We start from the raw sequence: 24,187 nt of genomic DNA, 5'->3' as shown, positions 1-24,187 counted from the left end.
TACTTAAAGTTAACTGTGTGTGTTTCTCTCTGTGTTCCCTGTGTCTGTGTCTGCACCATACCCCCTCTTCCACTCCCAGATGCTGCTGAAGGAGCTGAACCTTGGCCACCACAAGTACGAGTTCTCCAGCCTGGCCGTGTCCCTGTCTCTGGAGGGCAAGGCCAGCCACCGGGAGCTCACCTCCAGGCTGCTCCGTGACCTGGTCGGCAAGGAGCTCTCAGAGTCCGACATGGCCCGAGCCTTCGACAAGATCCTCAAAGAGCTGCCCGACCTTATGCTGGACACGCCAGAGGCCCCACAGGTACTGGATGGGGGAAGGTCTTGTTGGAAAAATATATTAGCTGCATCACAAATGGCACTATTTAGTACACTACTTTTGACAAGGGACCATGGAGCTCTGGTCTGAAGTATTTTTTTACTTTACAGCCTTATTCTAAAATGGATTCAATTGTTTTTCCCCCCCTCAATCTACACACAATACCCCATCATGACAAAGCAAAAACAGGTTTTTAGAAATGTTTGCAAATGTATAAAACATATACGGAAATGACATTTACGTAAGTATTCAGACCCTTTACTCAGTACTTTGTTGAAGCACCTTTGCAGCGATTACAGCCTCAAGTCTTCTTGGGTATGACACTACAAGCTTAAGTTTCTCCCATTCTTCTCTGCAGATCCTCTCAGGTTGGAAGGGCAGCGTCACTGCACAGCTATTTTCAGGTCTCTCCAGAGATGTTCGATTGGGTTCAAGTCCGGGCTCTGGCTGGACCACATTCAGAGACTTGTCCCGAAGCCACTCCTGCGTTGTCTTGGCTGTGTGCTTAGGGTCATTGTCCTGTTGGAAGGTGAATCTTCGCCCCAGTCTGAGGTCTTGAGTGCAATGGAGCAAGTTTTCATCAAGGATCTCTGTACTTTGTTCCGTTAATCTTTCCCTCGATCCTGACTAGTCTCCCATTCCTTGCTGCTGAAAAACATCCCCACAGCATGATGCTGCCACCACCATGCTTCACCGTAGGGATGGTGCCAGGTTTCCTCCAGACGTGAAGCTTGGCTTTCAGGCCAAAGAGTTGAATCTTTGTTTCATCAGACCAGAGAATCTTGTTTCTCATGGTCTGAGAGTCCTTCATGTGCCTTTTACTGAGGAGTGGCTTCTGCCTGGCCACTCTACCATAAAGGCCTGATTGGTGGAGTGCTGCAGAGATGGTTGTCCTTCTGGAAAGTTCTCCCATCTCCACAGAGGAATTCTGCAGCTCTGTCAGAGTGACCATCGGGTTCTTGGTCACTTCCCTGACCAAGGCCCTTCTCCCCCGATTGCTCAGTTTGGCCGGGGCGGCCAGCTCTAAGAAGTCTTGGTGGTTCCAAACTTCTTCCATTTAATAATGATGGAGGCCACTTTGTTCTTGGGGACCTTCAATGTTGTAGAACCATTTGGGTACCCACCCCCAGATCTGTGGCTCGAACCACAATCCTGTCTCGGAGCTCCACGGACAATTCAATCCAACCTCATGGCTTGGTTTTTGCTCTGACATGCACTGTCAACTGTGGGACCTTTATATAGACAGGTGTGTGCCTTTACAAATCATGTCCAAACAATTGAATTTACCACAGGTGGACTCCAATCAAGTTGTATAAACATCAAGGATTATCGATGCAAAGAGGATGCACCTGAGCTCAATTTAGAGTTTCATAGCAAAAAGGTCTGAATACTTAATTAAATCAGGTATTAGTTTTTTTATTTTTAATAAATTGGCAATTTCTAAACTATTTTCGCTATGTCATTATGGGGTATTGTGTGTAGATTGAGGGGGGGGGGGGAAATAATTTAATCAATTTTAGAATACGGTTGTATTGTAACACAGTGGAAAAAGTAAAGGTCTGAATACTTTTTGAATGCACTGTATAAGGAATAAGGTGCCATTTGGTATGCGTTCATTGTCAATTTTCTTTCAGACACACATTTATTTGTCATGCTGCTATAAACCCAACCCAGCCCCCACAAGACAAACCCATGTTTTATTTAAAGAGAATAACAGAACATATACTGTAGGTTTGACCTTTAACTCTCTCCAACTCTACAGATGCTGGGACAGTTTATTGCCCGAGCCATCGCGGACCACGCTCTACCTATGGCATTCCTGGACCGCTACAAAGGCAAGGTGGACTGCGACCACGCTAGGTGAGCAGGGGTTAGAGGTCAAGGGGTGAGGGATATTATTTTCTTTTTTTAAGATGACATTTGGTGATTTAAATTCTAACAACTTTTTGTGTCCTTAGAATTATATTTGGGGTTGCTTCAGACAAACAACAAACTGGCACAGAGACAATAAATCGACAAGAACATTAGAGACAATGATTTGAATCAAGGCAGGGAGGATTAGTTAATGGTGAGCATTTAGGGTGATGAGAATTCAGATGAAGTTGCCCCTAAGGTCAGTTTTGCTCAGTCAGTTTTCTCTAAGGATTAAGGAATATGGTGGAAAAGCCCACTTAACATCAAAGCAGCCTGAAGTGGTTACCTATATATCGGTCGCTGAGGTTGTGAGTTAATTGCTTAAGAACCGCCTGATAAGGGGCCAGGGTAAATGTTTGCGTTTTCTCACCATGGAGGCATAGTCATTCTCCAAGCAACTGAACGAGCCCCTCCAGAACTTATTGTAGCCACATGTCATGCCTAGGAGGACCCTTGTTTGGTTTTACCTAATGTTTGGAATCTTCCATTTTCTGTTGTTAAAAATGTACTACTCAAACCTGAGAATGTGAATTCCAATGCAAATGATACTGTTGGGAATTACTGATACTGTTGGGAAAGTCAATTTTGTAGTTAAAACCTGCTGTTACCTGACACATTCCCTGTCTTACTAGGCAATTTTATTCAGTATGTATTTTTTTTGTTCTGAATTCATGTGACCGTGTTCAATATCTAGCTGTGACTTGACACATTCCCCTTTTCTCATTGCGTCTCTCCGTGGTTATGGTCATGGTCGCGATGATGACTGTTGCGGTTATTCCCCTCCCCACAGAGCTGCGTTGGACCGCGCGGCGGTGCTCCTCTCCATGAAGAGAGAGATGGTGCGGCTAGACAACGTGTGGGGCGTGGGCGGCGGCCTCAGACCTGTCAAACACCTCGTCAAAGAGGTAAGAGGCCCTCTCTGCCAAGTAGGCGGGACCTGGCGCCCCGCCCGCCAATCATCACATGCCAGTGTTGTATCATTGTGTGACTCATATCAAAACATTCCAGTTATACAAGCAACCTCCCATTCCGGATGTTCTCTCTCTGCATGCATGAAATGTGATGCCTTGTTGGGAGTGATAGGAGACACTTAATGAGAATCAAAAATGGCAACAGACCTGGGTTCTGTTCATATTATTTAAACCCAGGTCTGAATGGCAATTCAACAAAACCTATATTCAGCTAACACCCATCTATCAGAGGTAGAAACATGCTAAACCAATCAAAGGAGAGCTTTGTTATATTTATCTGCAGCCTTCCATTGTGGGTCATCTGTATTTACACACAGTGGAGATTAGTTTTGTTCCCTCCACCTGAACCCAGACTCTCGGTGCAGAGAGACGGGCTCTGTCTGGTTGTGTCCCAAATGGCACTGTATTCCCTACATAGTGCACTGAATAGGGTGCCATTTGGGACGGAGACTGCCTGGTGTTCTCGAGCTGCATTCGTCTGTTATGTAACGTAAACACAACAAGGTGGAGAGAGAACTGCATGCTGGGTAAAGAGTTACAGGGAGCCCTGCCAGGGTGGTGTCGGCTATCTGCCTGTTTCAGCACAACGCTGTCCCGCAGAGGTTGGATCTGTCATGAGGGGTGTGTGCGTGCATTTGTGTGGTCAAAGGGGTCTTTGCTCCCTGAACTAAATGGATCATTTGGCACCCTCTTGTGTGCCCGTGTGCATGCATGCAAGTGTGTGAATGTGCACGGCTGCACACGCTTGTGACGATGTGTCAGGAATGAGTATGCAGTAGTAGAGCAAGAGTATTGTGTAACCCACCGTACGTTAGTCTCTGTAGCCTGCAGACTCCCGACCAGGTTTGATTTCCTGCCTGTCCTTGTTGGGCCTCAGGCTCTGATCGAGTGGGTCTTCGCTGGGCTACAGAGGACACACAGCCTGCCAGAACAGGAGCTCCTTGGGTGCGTCCCAAATGGCACCTTATCGCCTGTATACTGCACTACTTCTGACCAGAGCCCTATGGACCCTGGTCAAAAGTAGTGCACTACATAGGTTCATTAGGGAAACAGATTTTGCCTCTCTCCTCTGGGTTTGATCAAATCACTCTGCCACGGACTACATTGAAGTCAGAGTATGGGTGTTAAGAGCAATTTGAATAGCAGTATCCCCATAGGGCATTTTCACATGGATTTGGTACTGTGGTGAGGTTCCCTGGAGCGTTCTGTCACAAGACATGGAAATAACCGTTTCAGGGTGTGATTTGACAACATGCTCCAAGAACCGGATCATACAGAGATATGTGTGTAAGAGTCAGACAAGTGCCCTTATTCCCCGGCTGTTACTTTGTATAGTGCTTTTGGCCGTGCATAGTTATCAGAATTGAATACAGGGGTGTGTGTGCACAGTGGGCAATATCTTTGTAAACGAAGCTGCCTGTGACTACTGCGCAAACATTGTTAAGCCAGGGTTGATTGAATACCATACCATCGCACACACAAACCGAATAGGACTGATAAGTCAGTGCTGTGAGGGACTAGGAGACTAGTAGAGTGCTCCAGAGCATCTTGCTGTGTCACAAATGGCACCCTATTTCCTTTTATAGTGCACTACTTTTAACCAGATCCCATAGGTAGTGAGTGTACTTTAAAGGGAATAGGGTCAGGGTGCCATTTGGGACACAGCCTGTCTGTCTAGCTTCTTTTAATCTGGGCTTTAGGAAGGCAGCCAGTCCTTTTATGCCCTTATTCTCACCACTTAAACACTGTCCGGCAGAGGACCGGATTGGTATGGTTTGGCAGCACCGTGCTCAGGGGTGAAGCCTTGTTCCCGCTCGTCAGCGAGATCGCGCACCAGTTAAACCCCCAGCGGCGGCAACCGCTGGAACCCTGCCCCTATTTCACTGCTTCACCATGGAGAAGGGTAGTCGGCACAGTGCCTGCTCCAGCTGAGGGATGTTTGGAGAGGGTGTGTGTTTGGGGGGGCTAGGGGTTCTCTCCTGCCGGCGCATCCCATAGGAGATTGTTTACAGCTGGGGCCGTACAAACAGAACCAGCGTCAGCAATAGGGCTGTCCCCGACAAAAAAAAAACTACAATCTTGGTCGACCGAGTCTCGTCAGTTCTTTCGACCAAACATATATATATATATATATATATATATACACATACACACACACATACACACACAGTGGGGAGAACAAGTATTTGATACACTGCCGATTTTGCAGGTTTTCCTACTTACAAAGCATGTAGAGGTCTGTAATTTTTTATCATAGGTACACTTCAACTGTGAGAGACGGAATCTAAAACAAAAATCCAGAAAATCACATTGTATGATTTTTAAGTAATTCATTTGCATTTTATTGCATGACATAAGTATTTGATCACCTACCAACCAGTAAGAATTCCGGCTCTCACAGACCTGTTAGTTTTTCTTTAAGAAGCCCTCCTGTTCTCCACTCATTAGCCTGTATTAACTGCACCTGTTTGAACTCATTACCTGTATAAAAGACACCTGTCCACACACTCAATCAAACAGACTCCAACCTCTCCACAATGGCCAAGACCAGAGAGCTGTGTAAGGACATCAGGGATAAAATTGTAGACCTGCACAAGGCTGGGATGGGCTACAGGACTATAGGCAAGCAGCTTGGTGAGAAGGCAACAACTGTTGGCGCAATTATTAGAAAATGGAAGAAGTTCAAGATGACGGTCAATCACCCTCGGTCTGGGGCTCCATGCAAGATCTCACCTCGTGGGGCATCAATGATCATGAGGAAGGTGAGGGATCAGCCCAGAACTACACGGCAGGACCTGGTCAATGACCTGAAGAGAGCTGGGACCACAGTCTCAAAGAAAACCATTAGTAACACACTACGCCGTCATGGATTAAAATCCTGCAGCGCACGCAAGGTCCCCCTGCTCAAGCCAGCGCATGTCCAGGCCCATCTGAAGTTTGCCAATGACCATCTGGATGATCCAGAGGAGGAATGGGAGATGGTCATGTGGTCTGATGAGACAAAAATAGAGCTTTTTGGTCTAAACTCCACTCGCCGTGTTTGGAGGAAGAAGGAGGATGAGTACAACCCCAAGAACACCATCCCAACCGTGAAGCATGGAGATGGAAACATCATTCTTTGCGGATGCTTTTCTGCAAAGGGGACAGGACGACTGCACCGTATTGAGGGGAGGATGGATGGGGCCATGTATCACGAGATCTTGGCCAACAACCTCCTTCCCTCAGTAAGAGCATTGAAGATGGGTCGTGGCTGGGTCTTCCAGCATGACAACGACCCGAAACACACAGCCAGGGCAACTAAGGAGTGGCTCCGTAAGAAGCATCTCAAGGTCCTGGAGTGGCCTAGCCAGTCTCCAGACCTGAACCCAATAGAAAATCTTTGGAGGGAGCTGAAAGTCCGTATTGCCCAGCGACAGCCCCGAAACCTGAAGGATCTGGAGAAGGTCTATATGGAGGAGTGGGCCAAAATCCCTGCTGCAGTGTGTGCAAACCTGGTCAAGACCTACAGGAAACGTATGATCTCTGTAATTGCAAACAAAGGTTTCTGTACCAAATATTAAGTTCTGCTTTTCTGATGTATCAAATACTTATGTCATGCAATAAAATGCAAATTAATCTATATATATCCTGTGTTTTTTAATCAAATCAACTATATGCACTGAGCTTGTCTGATGCTTTAAGTGCACTGTTTGATGAAATAACACACAGATGACTAGAGTGAGTCAGACCGCAATTGATTTGTGCCGGGCCGGGCTCCAAAAAAAATAATGACAGCGAGTAACTGTGACCCGTTGTCTCTCTCGCCTCCCTGCTGCAGCGAGCACAACAAAACATCAACAGTGTTTATCGCGCTGTCAGTGTTGCTGAAGCCTTTATTACATCAAAGACTAAAAGCAGTTGCATGCATTTGTGAATGCAATTGCCGACATGGAACGGTTTATTTATTGTTTATGCTAATTATTCAAGGGCCACTTTATTTTAAACCCAATGCTTGATTGCATTTCAAATCATGAATGACTTTTGTATGCTGTGTGATGACATGAACAAATTATTGTTTGATACAGTAGGCTTTAAGGATAAAAGAATAGCCTAAGTTTCGGTATTAAGTCTAAACAGGATGCACTCTTAGGCCTATAGCTCAATGGTGGTTATACAAGGCTGCTATACAAAGCCTACTAATGATAATGACATTACTTATTATTATAATGATCATATTAATAATGGTAATAAAATAAGGAGATCAAGAAAAAGGGTTATTATTATGATTAATATTATTTTACTGACAATTTGGAACACTGTAAACACTAAATAAGTAATACCAGAGGCTGTTCTAACGGAAAAATAAAGTGTAAAGTCTTTATTACAGCATAGCAAAGATTTAAAAGCAGCCGAATGTGTAAAATTGTTTATCAGACGTTGTGGTTGCTTGAGGCTTGGTGTTCACGGAATCAGTAGGCTATTAAACAAACACACAAGCAGGATCTGTCTTATTTCTGTAGATCTATATGGATGATTTATAAAGCCAAGCACATTTAACAGTTAGGCTGTTGATTTATAGACCTAATTAAGTTGGTTTCCCCTCTCCTCCCTATTCTCAGACAATTGAGGCAAGGGCTGTTTTCTCATCTCCTAACTCCACTGCTGCCTCCGCCGCTTTATTCTCAACACCAATATGCTGGGTAACATTGCTATTATGCACATAGCAACATGGTCTAGGAAAAAAGGCGCCAATTCAACAGCGCACTGTTTCAGAAGCACGGACAGTGGCCATTATCCAACGAGGGTGAAAGCACATTTGTTATAAAATATTTTTTGGTGTTGCACTGTTGTTCTTATGTAATATAACTATATACAATTTCAGTAGCACATGTCTTAGTGATGGACTGTGCCATCCTCACTGCCTCCACAATGGATTAGTCCACTCAGACAGGTGTCTTGTACGCCATTAATGTATAATTTTTTTTTGCTATATGCTCGACTAAAGAAATCTCGGTCGACCAACAGCCTATCGACCAGTCGACTAAATGGGGTCAGCCCTAGTCCGCAAAGCACCAAGCTTTTGTGGAATTGCAGTTGCACACAAGGTTCATAACTGAACAGGAACATGAGTACTACACATAAAAACAGACATTGTTTGGTCATTGAGCATTGTGATTTGACTTTGCTCCATTTGTCCAGCCAGTGATCGCTTTTGGAGTCCTCTCCCCGATTCTTGACTTCCTGTATTGACAGGGAAAAACCTTGCACTATCAAATAAACAAGGCCCGGTAGTCACTGCTGAGAAATGTCTGAAACTATAGATAAGATGCATATTTTATCTATTGGACCTAGGCTTTAGCTCAGTGGGATAAGTCTTGAGAACCATGTTCGAAACCTTGTCTGTCAAATCTGTATTGGGCAGTGTTTTAGCCATGGGTGGTGAATGATGGAGTGAATGATAGATTTGATTGATTCATACTTTATTGATATGTGTTTCAGATGAACTTGCTGCTGAAGGAGTACTTGGTATCGGGAGAGGTGAAGGAGGCAGAACGCTGTCTGCGGGACCTAGAAGTACCTCACTTCCACCACGAGCTTGTCTATGAGGTAAACACTACTAAAAGCGCTTTGGGTCCTGTTTAGAAGGGCACACTGTATCAAAAGTATTTTGCAACAGAAAGCGAAAATGTTATTGGACAACTACATGGAGGATCTTCCTTTTTAATTATTTTTAGAAAATATATATACTGAACATGGCCTTTGCTGTCAGCACAAGGATATTTACATTTACATTTACGTCATTTAGCAGACGCTCTTATCCAGAGCGACTTACATTATTTATTGATAGCGGATCAGTGATGGCTCTACTGTACTTTCAATAGTTATGTAGCTAGTTGTCTATGCGTGCAATGTTGAATATGATGTGTGGTGTAATCTTACTTCCCTTTTCAGTATTTATAAGACTATAGGTTTATGACATATGTTATCTTAAAAATGCATCTATGTTCCATGATGCTGTAAAGAAAGTTTGATTTATTGTTTTTTGTCTGACATATGTTATCTTGCAAACCATTACCTAACATTATTCCACCAGCAACAGTATCCTAGATACCAATTAAATGCTAATGTAATCAGTTACTCAAAAATTAAATAATGCCAAATCCATGCACCATGGTGAGAATTAAAGTAATGCTGCCCCAATGTGGGTAAATAGGGGATTGAAACCTTTCTGAAAACATTTTACTAGTTTGAAAAGAACAAGTTGACCAGCGCCTTTTAGTGTCAAATAATTATTCAGTCTCATCTTGGTCAAGCTGACATTCCACATAACGGAGAATTTAAGGCACTGTGTGCATGACATAACCGGTGTCCCAAATGGCACCCTATTCCCTTTATAGTGCGCTGGGCAAAGGTAGTGCACTATATAGGGAATAGGGTGCTATTTGGGACACAGTCAATTTTACAATCATTTTGTACATACATAGACATTAGCATAAAGTCTAATGCATTTTCTTCTCCTTTTCTCCTGGCTGGTCACCAGGCTGTTGTCATGGTGCTGGAGTCTAAGGGGGACACGGCCATCAAGATGATGTGTAAGCTCCTCCAGGCCTTCTGGAAGATTGGCCTCATCACAGTGGACCAGATGAACCGGGTACGTCCCTGTACGCACCAGAAAGTAGCACCAAATTCACTGGTAGCACTAGCACAAAAAAAAGAACTTCAACTTCTAAAAACGATTTCCAGTGATATGACTGCAGGTTTTCATTTTTCAGCACTACAATTAAGATGGCATGAATCTAAAATGTTAAACTAGTAGTAATTGTCAACGTCAGACCTTGTGGATTCAAACCCATCTGTAGACATCCGTAGCTACTCAGTCAAGGCATATTTACTGTTGCTGATATAGCTACAGTATTCTGCCATATTCTCTCTAGCTACAGTGTATATATTGTTATATTCTCTCTAGTCACTGTCAATGCATATTCATTTGTTACCTGACAAGCTCTGAAGTGACTGAATTGATTCATCTTCTCTTATATTGTCCTATGATGGAAAGTATTCTTTGACTGTATGATTTACTTACTCATCAAGTATTGTTGTAACATCCAGGGCTTCCAGCGTGTGTACGACGAGCTGCCAGAGATTAACCTGGATGTACCCCATGCCCACTCAATCATGGAGTCCTTTACGGACCTCTGCTACCAGGAGTCTGTTATCACCAAACAGTTGAGAGACTCCTGTCCCTCCAGGTCAGTCCCAGTGTTGAGTGGTGCAAACTCTTTCATTTTGTCTATTGGGTATAGTCAGTCCCTCCAGGATTCTGCGATCACATTTATTTTAGCAAAATCAAGAATTGCCTGCAAATTATGCGAGGGCTTGCAAATTTGACCAATCACTGCACTATTTCTGCATAAAACTAAAAACATTGTGACTCATCACCGCACTACAAAAAGAGGGCTCACGATTTCAACCAATCACCGCACATTTACTGCATAATATGATTTAAATCAAGCCACATGTCAACAAACCTTTTCCCATGGGGCGGTGCACAATTGGGCCAGCGTTGTCCAGGGTAGGGGAGGGAATGGCCGGCAGGGATGTAGATCAGTTTAGGTAGAGATGGCTTTGCAACGCCAGGGTTGTGGGTTCTGCCCACGGGGGGCCAGTATGAAAAAATAAAAATAATGTATGCACTCACTAACTAAGTCGCTCTGGATAAGAGCGTCTGCTAAATGACTAAAATGTCAATGTAATTTTCGCAACAAATTGGACAAAATCATTGCATATTGTCATGCAAAAGGTCAGAATTGCTGCATCAAAATTAAGCATTTTTGCCTGCAAATATCACAAATCCTGGAGTAAAGTCATGATCGAAGTAAAGTCATGATGTTTTTGATAATACTAGACTAATCGGAGTATGCATACTTAATGACCTTACTTCGATTAAGATAAGTGTTTACATTAATAATGCCATAGTCTGAGTAATACCAAGTTAGTGTACATGTAAACCCACTCAATTAGTATATTAATGACTTTATGTAAAAAACTCTAGGCTAGTGTTTGACACATTGACTTTATATAGTGTACCAAGAGTTGTTCCCTCGCTGACGGCCATACCAGCCTGAATACGCCCGATCTGTCCGATCTCGGAAGCTAAGCAGGGTCGGCCTGTCAGTACTTGGATGGGAGACCGCCTGGGAATACCAGGTGCTGTAAGCTTTTTGTCCCAGTAGAGCGTGCTCTTGTGTCATGGAGCAACTGCCTTTTATTTATCACCTAATAATATCATGGATTGTTATTGGACCAAATGCAGTTTGTGTGTGCTGCCCTGCCCTGATCAAATCAAATAATGGACAGTCCGTTTCCCTCAAAATATAGGCAGTACATGCAGCCTTTGTTTTTAGTCTAGGAGACAGAAATCAATGTCTTAGTCCATTAGGGCACTATAAATCCCTTCAATGTTTTGCCTGATTCCTTTAATTCCCAAGTTCCCTTTTTCTCCGTTTAGATTTCCCCGTTGACCGTTTGTCCCCTGTTTTGGTGTTTTCCAAGCTCTCAAAAGTAACACCTTTTTAATAGCAAAACAGCACAATTGGATGTTCTATGTCCACAACTATGTTTAAACCCTATCAGGTGACCATTTGTGAGGTCTGGGAAAAATGTAAGACATTTAGATTTTGGGGTGTAGTTACCCTTAAATGCAAGCGTGCACCAGGAAGAGACCTTTGTTTGGTTAGCGGTGTTGCTGTAGAACAAATGGCCACTGGGTGATGCAAATGATCACGAGTATAATTCTGCCAGGCAGGCATAGGCTACTTTGTAGTTAACATTTACTTGCGAAGGTTTTGGGGAAAGCCATTCCTTCCCTACCAGAAGAAGGTTATCATTAGCATCATCGCTAACGCTACACAAAGTGTAGACATACTGCGCCCAAGACCGCACACATGCACACAGACAGGGGCATTCCCTGTGCCGTGCCAGAAATTTCAAATCACGAATCACTGATGCATTTTCGTTCATGTCTTATGATTGACTTGGGCAAATGAATGCGTTTTCTAACAAGTTGAATAGATTTAGTTGATTTCTTACTAAGTTCAATAAATGTTTGAATATTGTTGAATTTCGGTTTAATGTCTGGATTCCGTGATTCGGTCCTCAACGCCTATTTTATAGGGCCCTAGTCAATGAACTTGTCATAAATCAACATAGGATATTCCCTCTCCCCCCCAACAAGACTCAAATCTATATATATATATATTGGAAATGTAAGCAAGGGTTGAGCTTCTTCAGTTTGTGTCACAAAGTGGATACGTTTCTGTGTCCCTTTCAGAGTGAGTGACACATTGACTTTATATAGTGTACCAAGAGTTGTTCCTTCGCTTACGGCCATACCAGCCTGAATACGCCCGATCTCGTCCGATCTCGGAAGCTAAGCATGGTCGGGCCTGGTTAGTACTTGGATGGGAGACCGCCTGGGAATACCAGGTGCTGTAAGCTTTTTGTCCCAGTAGAGCGTGCTCTTGTGTCATGGAGCAACTGCCTATTATTTATCACCATAATAATATCATGGATTGTTATTGGACTAAATGCAGTTTGTGTGTGCTGCCCTGCCCTGATCAAATCAAATAATGGACAGTGCGTTTCCCTCAAAATATAGGCAGTACATGCAGCCTTTGTTTTTAGTCTAGGAGACAGTCAATGTCTGTAGTCCATTAGGGCACTATAAAATCCCTTCAATGTTTTGCCTGATTCCGTTAATTCCCAAGTTCCCCTTTTCTCCGCTTAGATTTCCCGTTGACCGTTTGTCCCTGTTTTGGCAGGTTTTCGCTCTCAAAAGTACACCTTTTTAATAGCAAAACAGCACAATTGGATGTTCTATGTCCACAACAATGTTTAAACCCTATCAGGTGACCATTTGTGAGGTCTGGGAAAAATGTAAGACATTTAGATTTTGGGGTGTAGTTACCCTTAAATGCAAGCGTGCACCAGGAAGAGACCTTTGTTTGGTTAAGCGGTGTTGCTGTAGAACAAATGGCCACTGGAGTGATGCAAATGATCACGGTATAATTCTGCCAGGCAGGCATAGGCTACTTTGTAGTTAACATTTACTTGCAAAGGTTTTGGCGAAAGCCATTCCTTCCCTACCAGAACATTTTTTACATTTTACATTTTAGCAGACGCTCTTATCCAGAGCGACTTACAGTTAGTGATTACATTTTTTTTTTTTATACTGGCCCCCTGTGGGAATCAAACCCACAACCCTGGCGTTGCAAACGCCATGCTCTATCAACTGAGCTACATCCCTGCCGGCCATTCCCTCCCCTACCCTGGACGACGCTGGGCCAATTGTGCGCCGCCCATGAGTCTCCCGGTTGCGGCCAGCTGCGACAGAGCCTGGATTCGAACCAGGATCTCTAGTGGCACAGTTAGCACTGCGATGCAGTGCCTTAGACCACTGCGCCACTCAGGAGTCGGTTATCATTAGCATCACCGCTAACGGCTACACAAAGTGTAGACATACGCGCGCACCGCACACATGCACACAGACAGGGGCATTCCTGTGCCGTTTCAGAAAGTTCATGGAAATACGAATCACTGATGCATTTTGTTCATGTCTTATGATTGACTTGGGCAAATGAATGCGTTTTCTAACAAGTTGAATAGATTTAGTTGATTTCTTACTAAGTTCAATAAATGTTTGAATATTGTTGAATTTCGGTTTAATGTCTGGATTCCGTGATTCGGTCCAACGCCTATTTTATAGGGCCCCTAGTCAATGAACTTGTCATAAATCAACATAGGATATGCCCTCCCCCCAACAAGAATCAAATATATATATATATATATATATATATATATATATATATATATATATATATATATATATATATTTGGAAATGTAAGCGGGGTTGAGCTTCTTCAGTTTGTGTCACAAAGTGGATACGTTTCTGTGTCCCTTTCAGAGTGAGTGACACATTGACTTTATATAGTGTACCAAGAGTTGTTCCTGCGCTTACGGCCATACCAGCCTGAATACGCCCCTTTTTGGAATTTCAGGAAGTGGATGAGCGGCAGGTGTCTGAGTGCTTGAGAGAGGATATCGTTTGTTTGGAGTTTTTTTTTAAATTTATAAGTTTGAAAGTTTGTGTGTGATTGTAGTTGATTTTCTTTGAAACTTTTTTGTTATTATCCCCCATCGGCGTGAGCTGTTTGGGGGATATTGATTAAAATAACCGGATGGACAACATGGCGTCAACATCAAGAATACAAACGACGACGAGAAAGGACAACAGTGAAATCAGAATTTCAAATGAAGAACTGAAGAAAAGAAAGTATGAGAAGGAACTGACGGTGAACGTGGAAATAATTGGAGAAGGGAAAATAACAACGATGGAATTGCTGAGAGGAATAAGGGAAGTTTGTGGAACAATACTTGGATGTAGAATGAGAGACGGAAATAAGTATGAAATAACAATGTCTCATGTAAAGGGAAAAGAAAGACTAATGGACGGGCTAAAGATAAAGAACTGTCAAATCATGGCTAAAGAGCTAGGGAACGATGAGCTTGTGGTGTCCTTTTTGAACTTGCCTGCATACATTACAGATGGGGAGATATATGAGAAACTAAGAGGCTGGAAAGTGAAGGCGACCACGCCAATCAAGAGGAGGATGTGGCCAGGAACAGACATTGTAGACGGGACGAGATTTTGCAAGGTGAAGTTCACAGACAATGTGCAATCCTTGCCATATTCTACCAAATTTAACACTGTCGAGGGATTTGAATATTTTCGTGTAATCCATGACAATCAAGTGAAGGTATGTAGACTATGTATTCAGCCGGGGCACATACTTAAGGAATGTCCAGAATTCACTTGCCATAAATGTAGTGAACAAGGGCATTATGCCAGAGAATGTTTGAACATAGGTAATGTGTGTGAAATGTGTGACAGACCGAAAGTTAGATGTAGCTGTAAGAAGGGAAAAGATCACTTACTTTTGCAAACAATGGACCTCACTTCTGAGGAAGAGGAGGGGAGTGTGTTTATGGAAGGAGAAAAAGAGAGTGACATGGGGAGTGTGACTTCAGAGACAGTGGCAGATATGCCTGAAGAGCCTGTAATGTCTTCTGGCAAAACACGAGACGCAGTTTTGGTCTCTGCTGCTGACAAGGTGGAACAGCAGCACATGATGGGTGAAATACATACACAGGTAGAGATGGTGCAAGGTGCTTCTCAGGTGCCTGAGCCAGTTTCAAGCGTGTGTAAAAATGACACCAAAGAGCGAGCTGGGTCCACTGAAGTCACTGGCACTGTTAAAGCGCACTTTTCAAAAGGCTTCCCTGCCGCTCCAAATCAGGAGACGGAGGATGAAATAGATAGTGAGGATCATCAGTTGTTTGCAAAAAATAAGAGGTCATTGTCGAAAACTAGGGAGATGATGGGATTTGGAAAAAAGAAAAAGTAGGTTTTGAAAGGACTTGTTTTGCTCTGATTATACCTCTGCACACATTACTAATGATTACAGTCGCATCCCTAAATGGTAACAGTTTGAGAAACATGAGCAAATTTGAGCAGGTTTTAGTGTCTGTTAAGGCAGACATGTTGTGTTTTCAAGAGACCAATTGGACAGATTCCAAAATACAGGAGATTAAGAGTAAATGGTCTGATTTAATTTTTTTGTAGTCATGGAAGTGATAAAACATGTGGTGTGGCTATTTTGATAAAAAACGATGTGGTTCAAAATGTAAAACAAATATATGCTGACAATGATGGCAGACTTATTGCAATTGAATTTGAAGTGCAAAATGTAGTTTTTCGTTTAATCAATGTTTATGCTTCAAACATTGAATCTGAAAGGAGAGAAATGTTTCACAACTTAAAAACACTGTGCTCAGAAAACTGTATATTGATGGGAGACTTTAATGTGAGGTGTAGTAGAATGGATGCCTCTAGTTGTGCTAGATTCAGATATGACTCTTCTAGAAATGCATTATGGAAACTTATGAATGAGGAGAATCTAGTAGATATATGGAGGGCTGAAAATCCAAACAGAAGAGTGTTTTCTAGAAGGCAGGTGGTGCTAAAGGAATTAAAACAAAGCAGAATTGATTTATGTCTAGCAAAACAAGAATTGGTGCAGCATGTTAAGAAGATGTCATATAACTTTACAGCATATAGTGATCACGCAGTAATGTCATTTCAAATGGGTTTTGGTGTGGAGAGGAGAGGGGGAGGTGTCTGGTGTTTAAATGCCAGTCTGTTAAAGGAGGAAGGATATAGAAATGAAATTGTTGAATGTATTAATGATGAAATGTCTAATGTACTGTTAAAAGAGAATGTGTGTTTATGGTGGGAGGAAGTGAAAGGAAAAGTAAAAAACAGGAGTATTAGGTATGCTAGAAATCACAACCGGTTAGATAAGCAGAAAGAAACAATGCTTAGAAATAGGATGTTGCATGAACTTGAAAAGGCTGATACTGATCCAGACTATGATGTTGTGAACTATTTGAAAATCCATGCAGAGCTGGGTCGTTATGAAAAAAAGAAATGTTTGGGTGCTATTGTTAGGAGTAGGGCACAGTACGCTTTGGAGGGAGAGAAATGTACATCCTTTTTTTGGGGCTTGAAAAAAGAAAACAAACTAAGAGTTACATTGTAGAGTTGGAAAATGAAAAAGGTGTAAAGGTAAACGATTTTGTTGAGATCTTAGATACAGTTGAATCCTTTTACAGAAATCTTTACAAAAAGAATGATGTAGATAAAGTATGTGTTGAAAAAGTGCTGGATACAATTAGTGCCAAAGTATCTCAGGTAGATAGAATGATGTGTGATGAAGAGATTTCGATTATGGAAATCAAGGAAGCAATTGTTAACACTCAAGGCAATAAAAGTCCGGGTTTGGATGGTTTAACAAATGAGTTCTATAAAGTCTTTGTAGATATTTTGGCACCCATTTTAGGGAAGGTGTTTCATTATATGGAAGAGAATAAGGAAATCCCTGAGTCTATGTCAACTGGTATGCTAACGATTTTATTCAAGAATAGGGGCAGTAGATTAAAGTTAGAAAATTATAGGCCTATTAGTCTTCTAAATTCCGATTATAAGATATTGACTAAAGTGTTAGCGAATAGGATGAAAAAGGTGATTGGGAGTATTATTGCATCAACACAAGCCTACGGTATACCTGGAAGAGATGTTGCAGATGTAATTTGTACAATTAGAGATGTTGTTAATCAAATGAAAAATGAAGGCGGTATAGTATTAAGTTTGGATTTTAACAAAGCCTTTGATAGAGTGGAGCATAGCTTCCTATTACAGACTATGGAGAGGTTTGGTTTTGGGCCAAAGTTTGTAGCTTGGATCAACCTGTTGTACAGCGGGGCTAAAAGTTGTGTCAAATGTAACGGAGTGGTAACAGATACTTTTCCTGTAGAGAGGTCAGTAAGGCAGGGCTGTCCTTTGTCAGCTCTGTTGTACAGTATTTCTACAGAACCGTTAGCTACTTTAATAAATAGTAATAAAGAGGTAAGGGGTGTCGGAATCCCAGGTGGTGGTATCAGTGTTGTACATCAGTACGCTGATGACACTACTTGCACTGTGAAAGATATAGGAAGCATTGGAAGCATTATGAGAATCATAGATATATATGGTAAGGCATCGGGCGCTAAAGTTAATATAGAGAAGACTGAAATAATGTTTGTTGGGGATATCGATGCAAATAAGTGTGAGATTCCATTCAAGATAGCAAGGGATTTTATTAAAGTGCTGGGAGTAAACATTGGTGTAAAGGAGAAAGAGGCAAAAGATATAACTTGGACTGGGATCCTTAATAAAGTCAAGCTAACGTTAAATTTCTGGAAAAATAGAAAATTAAGGTTAAAAGGTAAAGTAATTGTTGCAAATGCTTTGGTATTATCTAAATTTGTGTATGTTTTGGGAGTCCTGGACATGCCTGAGTGGGTGCTAAATGAATTAAATAAGGTGGTGTCTAATTTTATATGGGATGGTAAAGGTGTTAGAATATCTCAGAAAACATTGATAGCTGACTATGTGGATGGAGGTTTAAAACTTGTAGATTTAGATGTCAAAAGAAAAGCTATTAGGATAAAAACAGTAAAGAAATATTTGTATGACAGTGAAGATTATGGCTGGAAACACTTCTTTAAGGTCTACTTAGAGGAGAGTGGTGGATGTGGAGATAATGGTTTATTGATGGGGCTTAAAAGGAAAATGTTTGAAAAGGTACCAGATTTTTATAAAGAGGTGCTAAATGCATGGGCAGAGTTGTTGCCTAATGTATATTATGAATGTGGTCATATTGACCTGATTATGAATCAACCTATATTTCTGAATGAGAAAATCAAGAACAAAGAACAAGTTTTGTATAATAAAGTATTTAGGAGTGCAGGTCTACGACAAATAAAAGATTATACCTATGAGGTAATTCCAGGGTTTTTACCTGAAGAAGCTATTTTTGATATTATCAAGGAATGGGATGAAGAGGTGGGAAGGGAACAGTGAATAATATGTATGACAAGATAAAGAATAGCATACCAAGCGCATGGGTGGATTTAATAAATAGTGAGGTTGAAAGAGAAAATCTGTTTGTATTTCCTAATTTGTTCATTGGTAGCAGTGAGAAGAAAGTACATTTATCTACTATACCAGTGAAAATATTGTATAGAATAATGGTAGGAAAATGTTATAGAAGGCCGGCTGCTGAAAAATTTTGGAAAACAGTTTTTCCAGAATTGGATGAAAAAAAGATATGGGAAAATTTAAATGTAAAATATAATAGTAAGGAGTGTGAAAATAATGATTTTAAGTTAAGACACAATAGAATATTTACAAAGGTGGTGTTACATCAAATTAATTGTGAAGTAAAAAGGGAATGCGATATATGTGGATGTTTCCCAGAAACGCTTATGCATTTGTTTATAGAATGTGAGGAATTAAAAGATATGTTTTGTAAAGTTAAGGAAATGTTAAGTAAAAACTGGGGGGTGATTTCTTGAAAAAGTATGTGTGGGAGGAACTTGTGTTATTTGGAGTGTCTGGTAAATGTGATGGCGTTAATGTGTGCTTGTTGAATATTGTTTTGAGTTTTGTGAGGTATGCTATTTTTTGTAGGAGGAATTATGGTTTTTTTTGACAGGAAGAGGGTGAAGGTGTGGGGCATTTTCATATCACTGTTTAGTAAACACATGGATATGTTGTTTAATTATGGGATGGAAGATTTTGATGAACATTTTGTTGAGGGGTGTGGGTTGATTGCAAAGGTGGATGGTGGAGGAATCACTTATAATTTTTGAAAGAATTATTTTGAATATTTTCTTTGTTTATTTTATTTGATAGGGGGGTGTTTTTAATCTGCCTATTTTGTGGGTGGAATTTGTTATGTCTTAGTCATGTCTGAGTTTTTTTTGTATTTTTATTTCTTTGGGTTCTTTGATTTGATAGGGGGTGAATTGTTCACCTGCCTATGTTAGGATAGTGTCTTCTGTATTGTTCATTGTAATATTGTACTGTAAATATTGTAAAAAATTGGAATTTTTGATAATAAAAAGAGAAAAAAAAAAAAATACGCCCGATCTTGTCCGATCTCGGAAGCTAAGCATGGTCGGGCCTGGTTAGTACTTGGATGGGAGACCGCCTGGGAATACCAGGTGCTGTAAGCTTTTTGTCCCAGTAGAGCGTGCTCTTGTGTCATGGAGCAACTGCCTTTATTTATCACCCTAATAATATCATGGATTGTTATTGGACTAAATGCAGTTTGTGTGTGCTGCCCTGCCCTGATCAAATCAAATAATGGACAGTGCGTTTCCCTCAAAATATAGGCAGTACATGCAGCCTTTGTTTTTAGTCTAGGAGACAGTCAATGTCTGTAGTCCATTAGGGCACTATAAAATCCCTTCAATGTTTTGCCTGATTCCGTTAATTCCCAAGTTCCCTTTTCTCCGTTTAGATTTCCCCGTTGACCGTTTGTCCCTGTTTTGGCAGGTTTTCGCTCTCAAAAGTACACCTTTTTAATAGCAAAACAGCACAATTGGATGTTCTATGTCCACAACAATGTTTAAACCCTATCAGGTGACCATTTGTGAGGTCTGGGAAAAATGTAAGACATTTAGATTTTGGGGTGTAGTTACCCTTAAATGCAAGCGTGCACCAGGAAGAGACCTTTGTTTGGTTAAGCGGTGTTGCTGTAGAACAAATGGCCACTGGAGTGATGCAAATGATCACGGTATAATTCTGCCAGGCAGGCATAGGCTACTTTGTAGTTAACATTTACTTGCGAAGGTTTTGGGGAAAGCCATTCCTTCCCTACCAGAAGAAGGTTATCATTAGCATCATCGCTAACGGCTACACAAAGTGTAGACATACGCGCGCACCGCACACATGCACACAGACAGGGGCATTCCTGTTCCGTTTCAGAAAGTTCATGGAAATACGAATCACTGATGCATTTTGTTCATGTCTTATGATTGACTTGGGCAAATTAATGCGTTTTCTAACAAGTTGAATAGATTTAGTTGATTTCTTACTAAGTTCAATAAATGTTTGAATATTGTTGCATTTCGGTTTAATGTCTGGATTCCGTGATTCGGTCCGCAACGCCTATTTTATAGGGCCCTAGTCAATGAACTTGTCATAAATCAACATAGGATATGCCCTCTCCCCCCCCAACAAGACTCAAATATATATATATATATATATATATATATATATATTTTTTTTTAATTGGAAATGTAAGCAAGGGTTGAGCTTCTTCAGTTTGTGTCACAAAGTGGATACGTTTCTGTGTCCCTTTCAGAGTGAGTGACACATTGACTTTATATAGTGTACCAAGAGTTGTTCCCTCGCTTACGGCCATACCAGCCTGAATATGCCCGATCTCGTCCGATCTCGGAAGCTAAGCAGGGTCGGGCCTGGTTAGTACTTGGATGGGAGACCGCCTGGGAATACCAGGTGCTGTAAGCTTTTGTCCCAGTAGAGCGTGCTCTTGTGTCATGGAGCAACTGCCTTTTATTTATCACCCTAATAATATCATGGATTGTTATTGGACTAAATGCAGTTTGTGTGCTGCCCTGCCCTGCCCTGATCAACTCAAATAATGGACAGTGCGTTTCCCCTCAAAATATAGGCAGTACATGCAGCCTTTGTTTTTAGTCTAGGAGACAGTCAATGTCTGTAGTCCATTAGGGCACTATAAAATCCCTTCAATGTTTTGCCTGATTCCGTTAATTCCCAAGTTCCCTTTTCTCCGTTTAGATTTCCCCGTTGACCGTTTGTCCCTGTTTTGGCAGGTTTTCGCTCTCAAAAGTACACCTTTTTAATAGCAAAACAGCACAATTGGATGTTCTATGTCCACAACAATGTTTAAACCCTATCAGGTGACCATTTGTGAGGTCTGGGAAAAATGTAAGACATTTAGATTTTGGGGTGTAGTTACCCTTAAATGCAAGCGTGCACCAGGAAGAGACCTTTGTTTGGTTAAGCGGTGTTGCTGTAGAACAAATGGCCACTGGAGTGATGCAAATGATCACGGTATAATTCTGCCAGGCAGGCATAGGCTACTTTGTAGTTAACATTTACTTGCGAAGGTTTTGGGGAAAGCCATTCCTTCCCTACCAGAAGAAGGTTATCATTAGCATCATCGCTAACGGCTACACAAAGTGTAGACATACGCGCGCACCGCACACATGCACACAGACAGGGGCATTCCTGTGCCGTTTCAGAAAGTTCATGGAAATACGAATCACTGATGCATTTTGTTCATGTCTTATGATTGACTTCGGCAAATGAATGCGTTTTCTAACAAGTTGAATAGATTTAGTTGATTTCTTACTAAGTTCAATAAATGTTTGAATATTGTTGAATTTCGGTTTAATGTCTGGATTCCGTGATTCGGTCCGCAACGCCTATTTTATAGGGGCTTAGTCAATGAACTTGTCATAAATCAACATAGGATATGCCCTCTCCCCCCCCAACAAGACTCAAATATATATATATATATATATTTTTTTATATTGGAAATGTAAGCAAGGGTTGAGCTTCTTCAGTTTGTGTCACAAAGTGGATACGTTTCTGTGTCCCTTTCAGAGTGAGTGACACATTGACTTTATATAGTGTACCAAGAGTTGTTCCCTCGCTTACGGCCATACCATCCTGAATACGCCCGATCTCGTCCGATCTCAGAAGCTAAGCATGGTCGGGCCTGGTTAGTACTTGGATGGGAGACCGCATGGGAATACCAGGTGCTGTAAGCTTTTTTGTCCCAGTAGAGCGTGCTCTTGTGTCATGGAGCAACTGCCTTTTATTTATCACCCTAATAATATCATGGATTGTTATTGGACTAAATGCAGTTTGTGTGCTGCTGCTGCCCTGCCCTGATCAAATCAAATAATGGACAGTGCGTTTCCCTCAAAATATAGGCAGTACATGCAGCCTTTGTTTTTAGTCTAGGAGACAGTCAATGTCTGTAGTCCATTAGGGCACTATAAAATCCCTTCAATGTTTTGCCTGATTCCGTTAATTCCCAAGTTCCCTTTTCTCCGTTTAGATTTCCCCGTTGACCGTTTGTCCCTGTTTTGGCAGGTTTTCGCTCTCAAAAGTACACCTTTTTAATAGCAAAACAGCACAATTGGATGTTCTATGTCCACAACAATGTTTAAACCCTATCAGGTGACCATTTGTGAGGTCTGGGAAAAATGTAAGACATTTAGATTTTGGGGTGTAGTTACCCTTAAATGCAAGCGTGCACCAGGAAGAGACCTTTGTTTGGTTAAGCGGTGTTGCTGTAGAACAAATGGCCACTGGAGTGATGCAAATGATCACGGTATAATTCTGCCAGGCAGGCATAGGCTACTTTGTAGTTAACATTTACTTGCGAAGGTTTTGGGGAAAGCCATTCCTTCCCTACCAGAAGAAGGTTATCATTAGCATCATCGCTAACGGCTACACAAAGTGTAGACATACGCGCGCACCGCACACATGCACACAGACAGGGGCATTCCTGTGCCGTTTCAGAAAGTTCATGGAAATACGAATCACTGATGCATTTTGTTCATGTCTTATGATTGACTTGGGCAAATGAATGCGTTTTCTAACAAGTTGAATAGATTTAGTTGATTTCTTACTAAGTTCAATAAATGTTTGAATATTGTTGAATTTCGGTTTAATGTCTGGATTCCGTGATTCGGTCCGCAACGCCTATTTTATAGGGCCCTAGTCAATGAACTTGTCATAAATCAACATAGGATATGCCCTCTCCCCCCCAACAAGACTCAAATATATATATATATATTGGAAATGTAAGCAAGGGTTGAGCTTCTTCAGTTTGTGTCACAAAGTGGATACGTTTCTGTGTCCCTTTCAGAGTGAGTGACACATTGACTTTATATAGTGTACCAAGAGTTGTTCCCTCGCTTACGGCCATACCAGCCTGAATATGCCCGATCTCGGAAGCTAAGCAGGGTCGGGCCTGGTTGGTACTTGGATGGGAGACCGCCTGGGAATACCAGGTGCTGTAAGCTTTTTGTCCCAGTAGAGCGTGCTCTTGTGTCATGGAGCAACTGCCTTTTATTTATCACCCTAATAATATCATGGATTGTTATTGGACTAAATGCAGTTTGTGTGTGCTGCCCTGCCCTGATCAAATCAAATAATGGACAGTGCGTTTCCCTCAAAATATAGGCAGTACATGCAGCCTTTGTTTTTAGTCTAGGAGACAGTCAATGTCTGTAGTCCATTAGGGCACTATAAAATCCCTTCAATGTTTTGCCTGATTCCGTTAATTCCCAAGTTCCCTTTTCTCCGTTTAGATTTCCCCGTTGACCATTTGTCCCTGTTTTGGCAGGTTTTCGCTCTCAAAAGTACACCTTTTTAATAGCAAAACAGCACAATTGGATGTTCTATGTCCACAACAATGTTTAAACCCTATCAGGTGACCATTTGTGAGGTCTGGGAAAAATGTAAGACATTTAGATTTTGGGGTGTAGTTACCCTTA

The 24,187-nt window shown here is 41.6% G+C and overlaps 1 protein-coding gene, 3 non-coding genes and 2 pseudogenes across 4 annotated transcripts in view; all 6 read left to right on the top strand.

The window, feature by feature from the left end:
• pdcd4a (programmed cell death 4a) overlaps positions 1-10,584 on the top strand; it is a 33,098-nt gene extending 22,514 nt beyond the window's left edge. The window contains exons 6-11 of the mRNA XM_045218658.1: positions 80-301; positions 2,079-2,176; positions 3,021-3,135; positions 8,680-8,787; positions 9,722-9,832; positions 10,291-10,584. Coding sequence (XP_045074593.1) covers positions 80-301; positions 2,079-2,176; positions 3,021-3,135; positions 8,680-8,787; positions 9,722-9,832; positions 10,291-10,569 — 933 coding nt within the window. The 3' untranslated portion in view covers positions 10,570-10,584. The remainder of the gene's footprint in view (positions 1-79; positions 302-2,078; positions 2,177-3,020; positions 3,136-8,679; positions 8,788-9,721; positions 9,833-10,290) is intronic.
• A 700-nt stretch (positions 10,585-11,284) lies between these two features.
• LOC123487415 lies at positions 11,285-11,400 on the top strand (annotated as a pseudogene).
• A 1,159-nt stretch (positions 11,401-12,559) lies between these two features.
• On the top strand, positions 12,560-12,678 carry LOC123487417. The gene has a single exon (XR_006659768.1). It is a non-coding gene; the product is annotated as a 5S ribosomal RNA (ribosomal RNA).
• An 8,361-nt stretch (positions 12,679-21,039) lies between these two features.
• On the top strand, positions 21,040-21,158 carry LOC121566368. The gene has a single exon (XR_006000863.2). It is a non-coding gene; the product is annotated as a 5S ribosomal RNA (ribosomal RNA).
• A 1,170-nt stretch (positions 21,159-22,328) lies between these two features.
• Positions 22,329-22,447, top strand: LOC121566356. Its single transcript, XR_006000856.2, has one exon. It is a non-coding gene; the product is annotated as a 5S ribosomal RNA (ribosomal RNA).
• Positions 22,448-23,604: 1,157 nt separating this feature from the next.
• Positions 23,605-23,713, top strand: LOC121566364 (annotated as a pseudogene).
• The last annotated feature ends 474 nt before the right edge of the window (positions 23,714-24,187 follow it).

The sequence above is a fragment of the Coregonus clupeaformis genome, unplaced genomic scaffold (assembly GCF_020615455.1).
Source record: "Coregonus clupeaformis isolate EN_2021a unplaced genomic scaffold, ASM2061545v1 scaf1709, whole genome shotgun sequence".
Taxonomy (NCBI): domain Eukaryota; kingdom Metazoa; phylum Chordata; class Actinopteri; order Salmoniformes; family Salmonidae; genus Coregonus; species Coregonus clupeaformis.
Note: the sequence above shows the minus strand (reverse complement) of the source record. Positions and strands in the feature narration are given on the sequence as shown.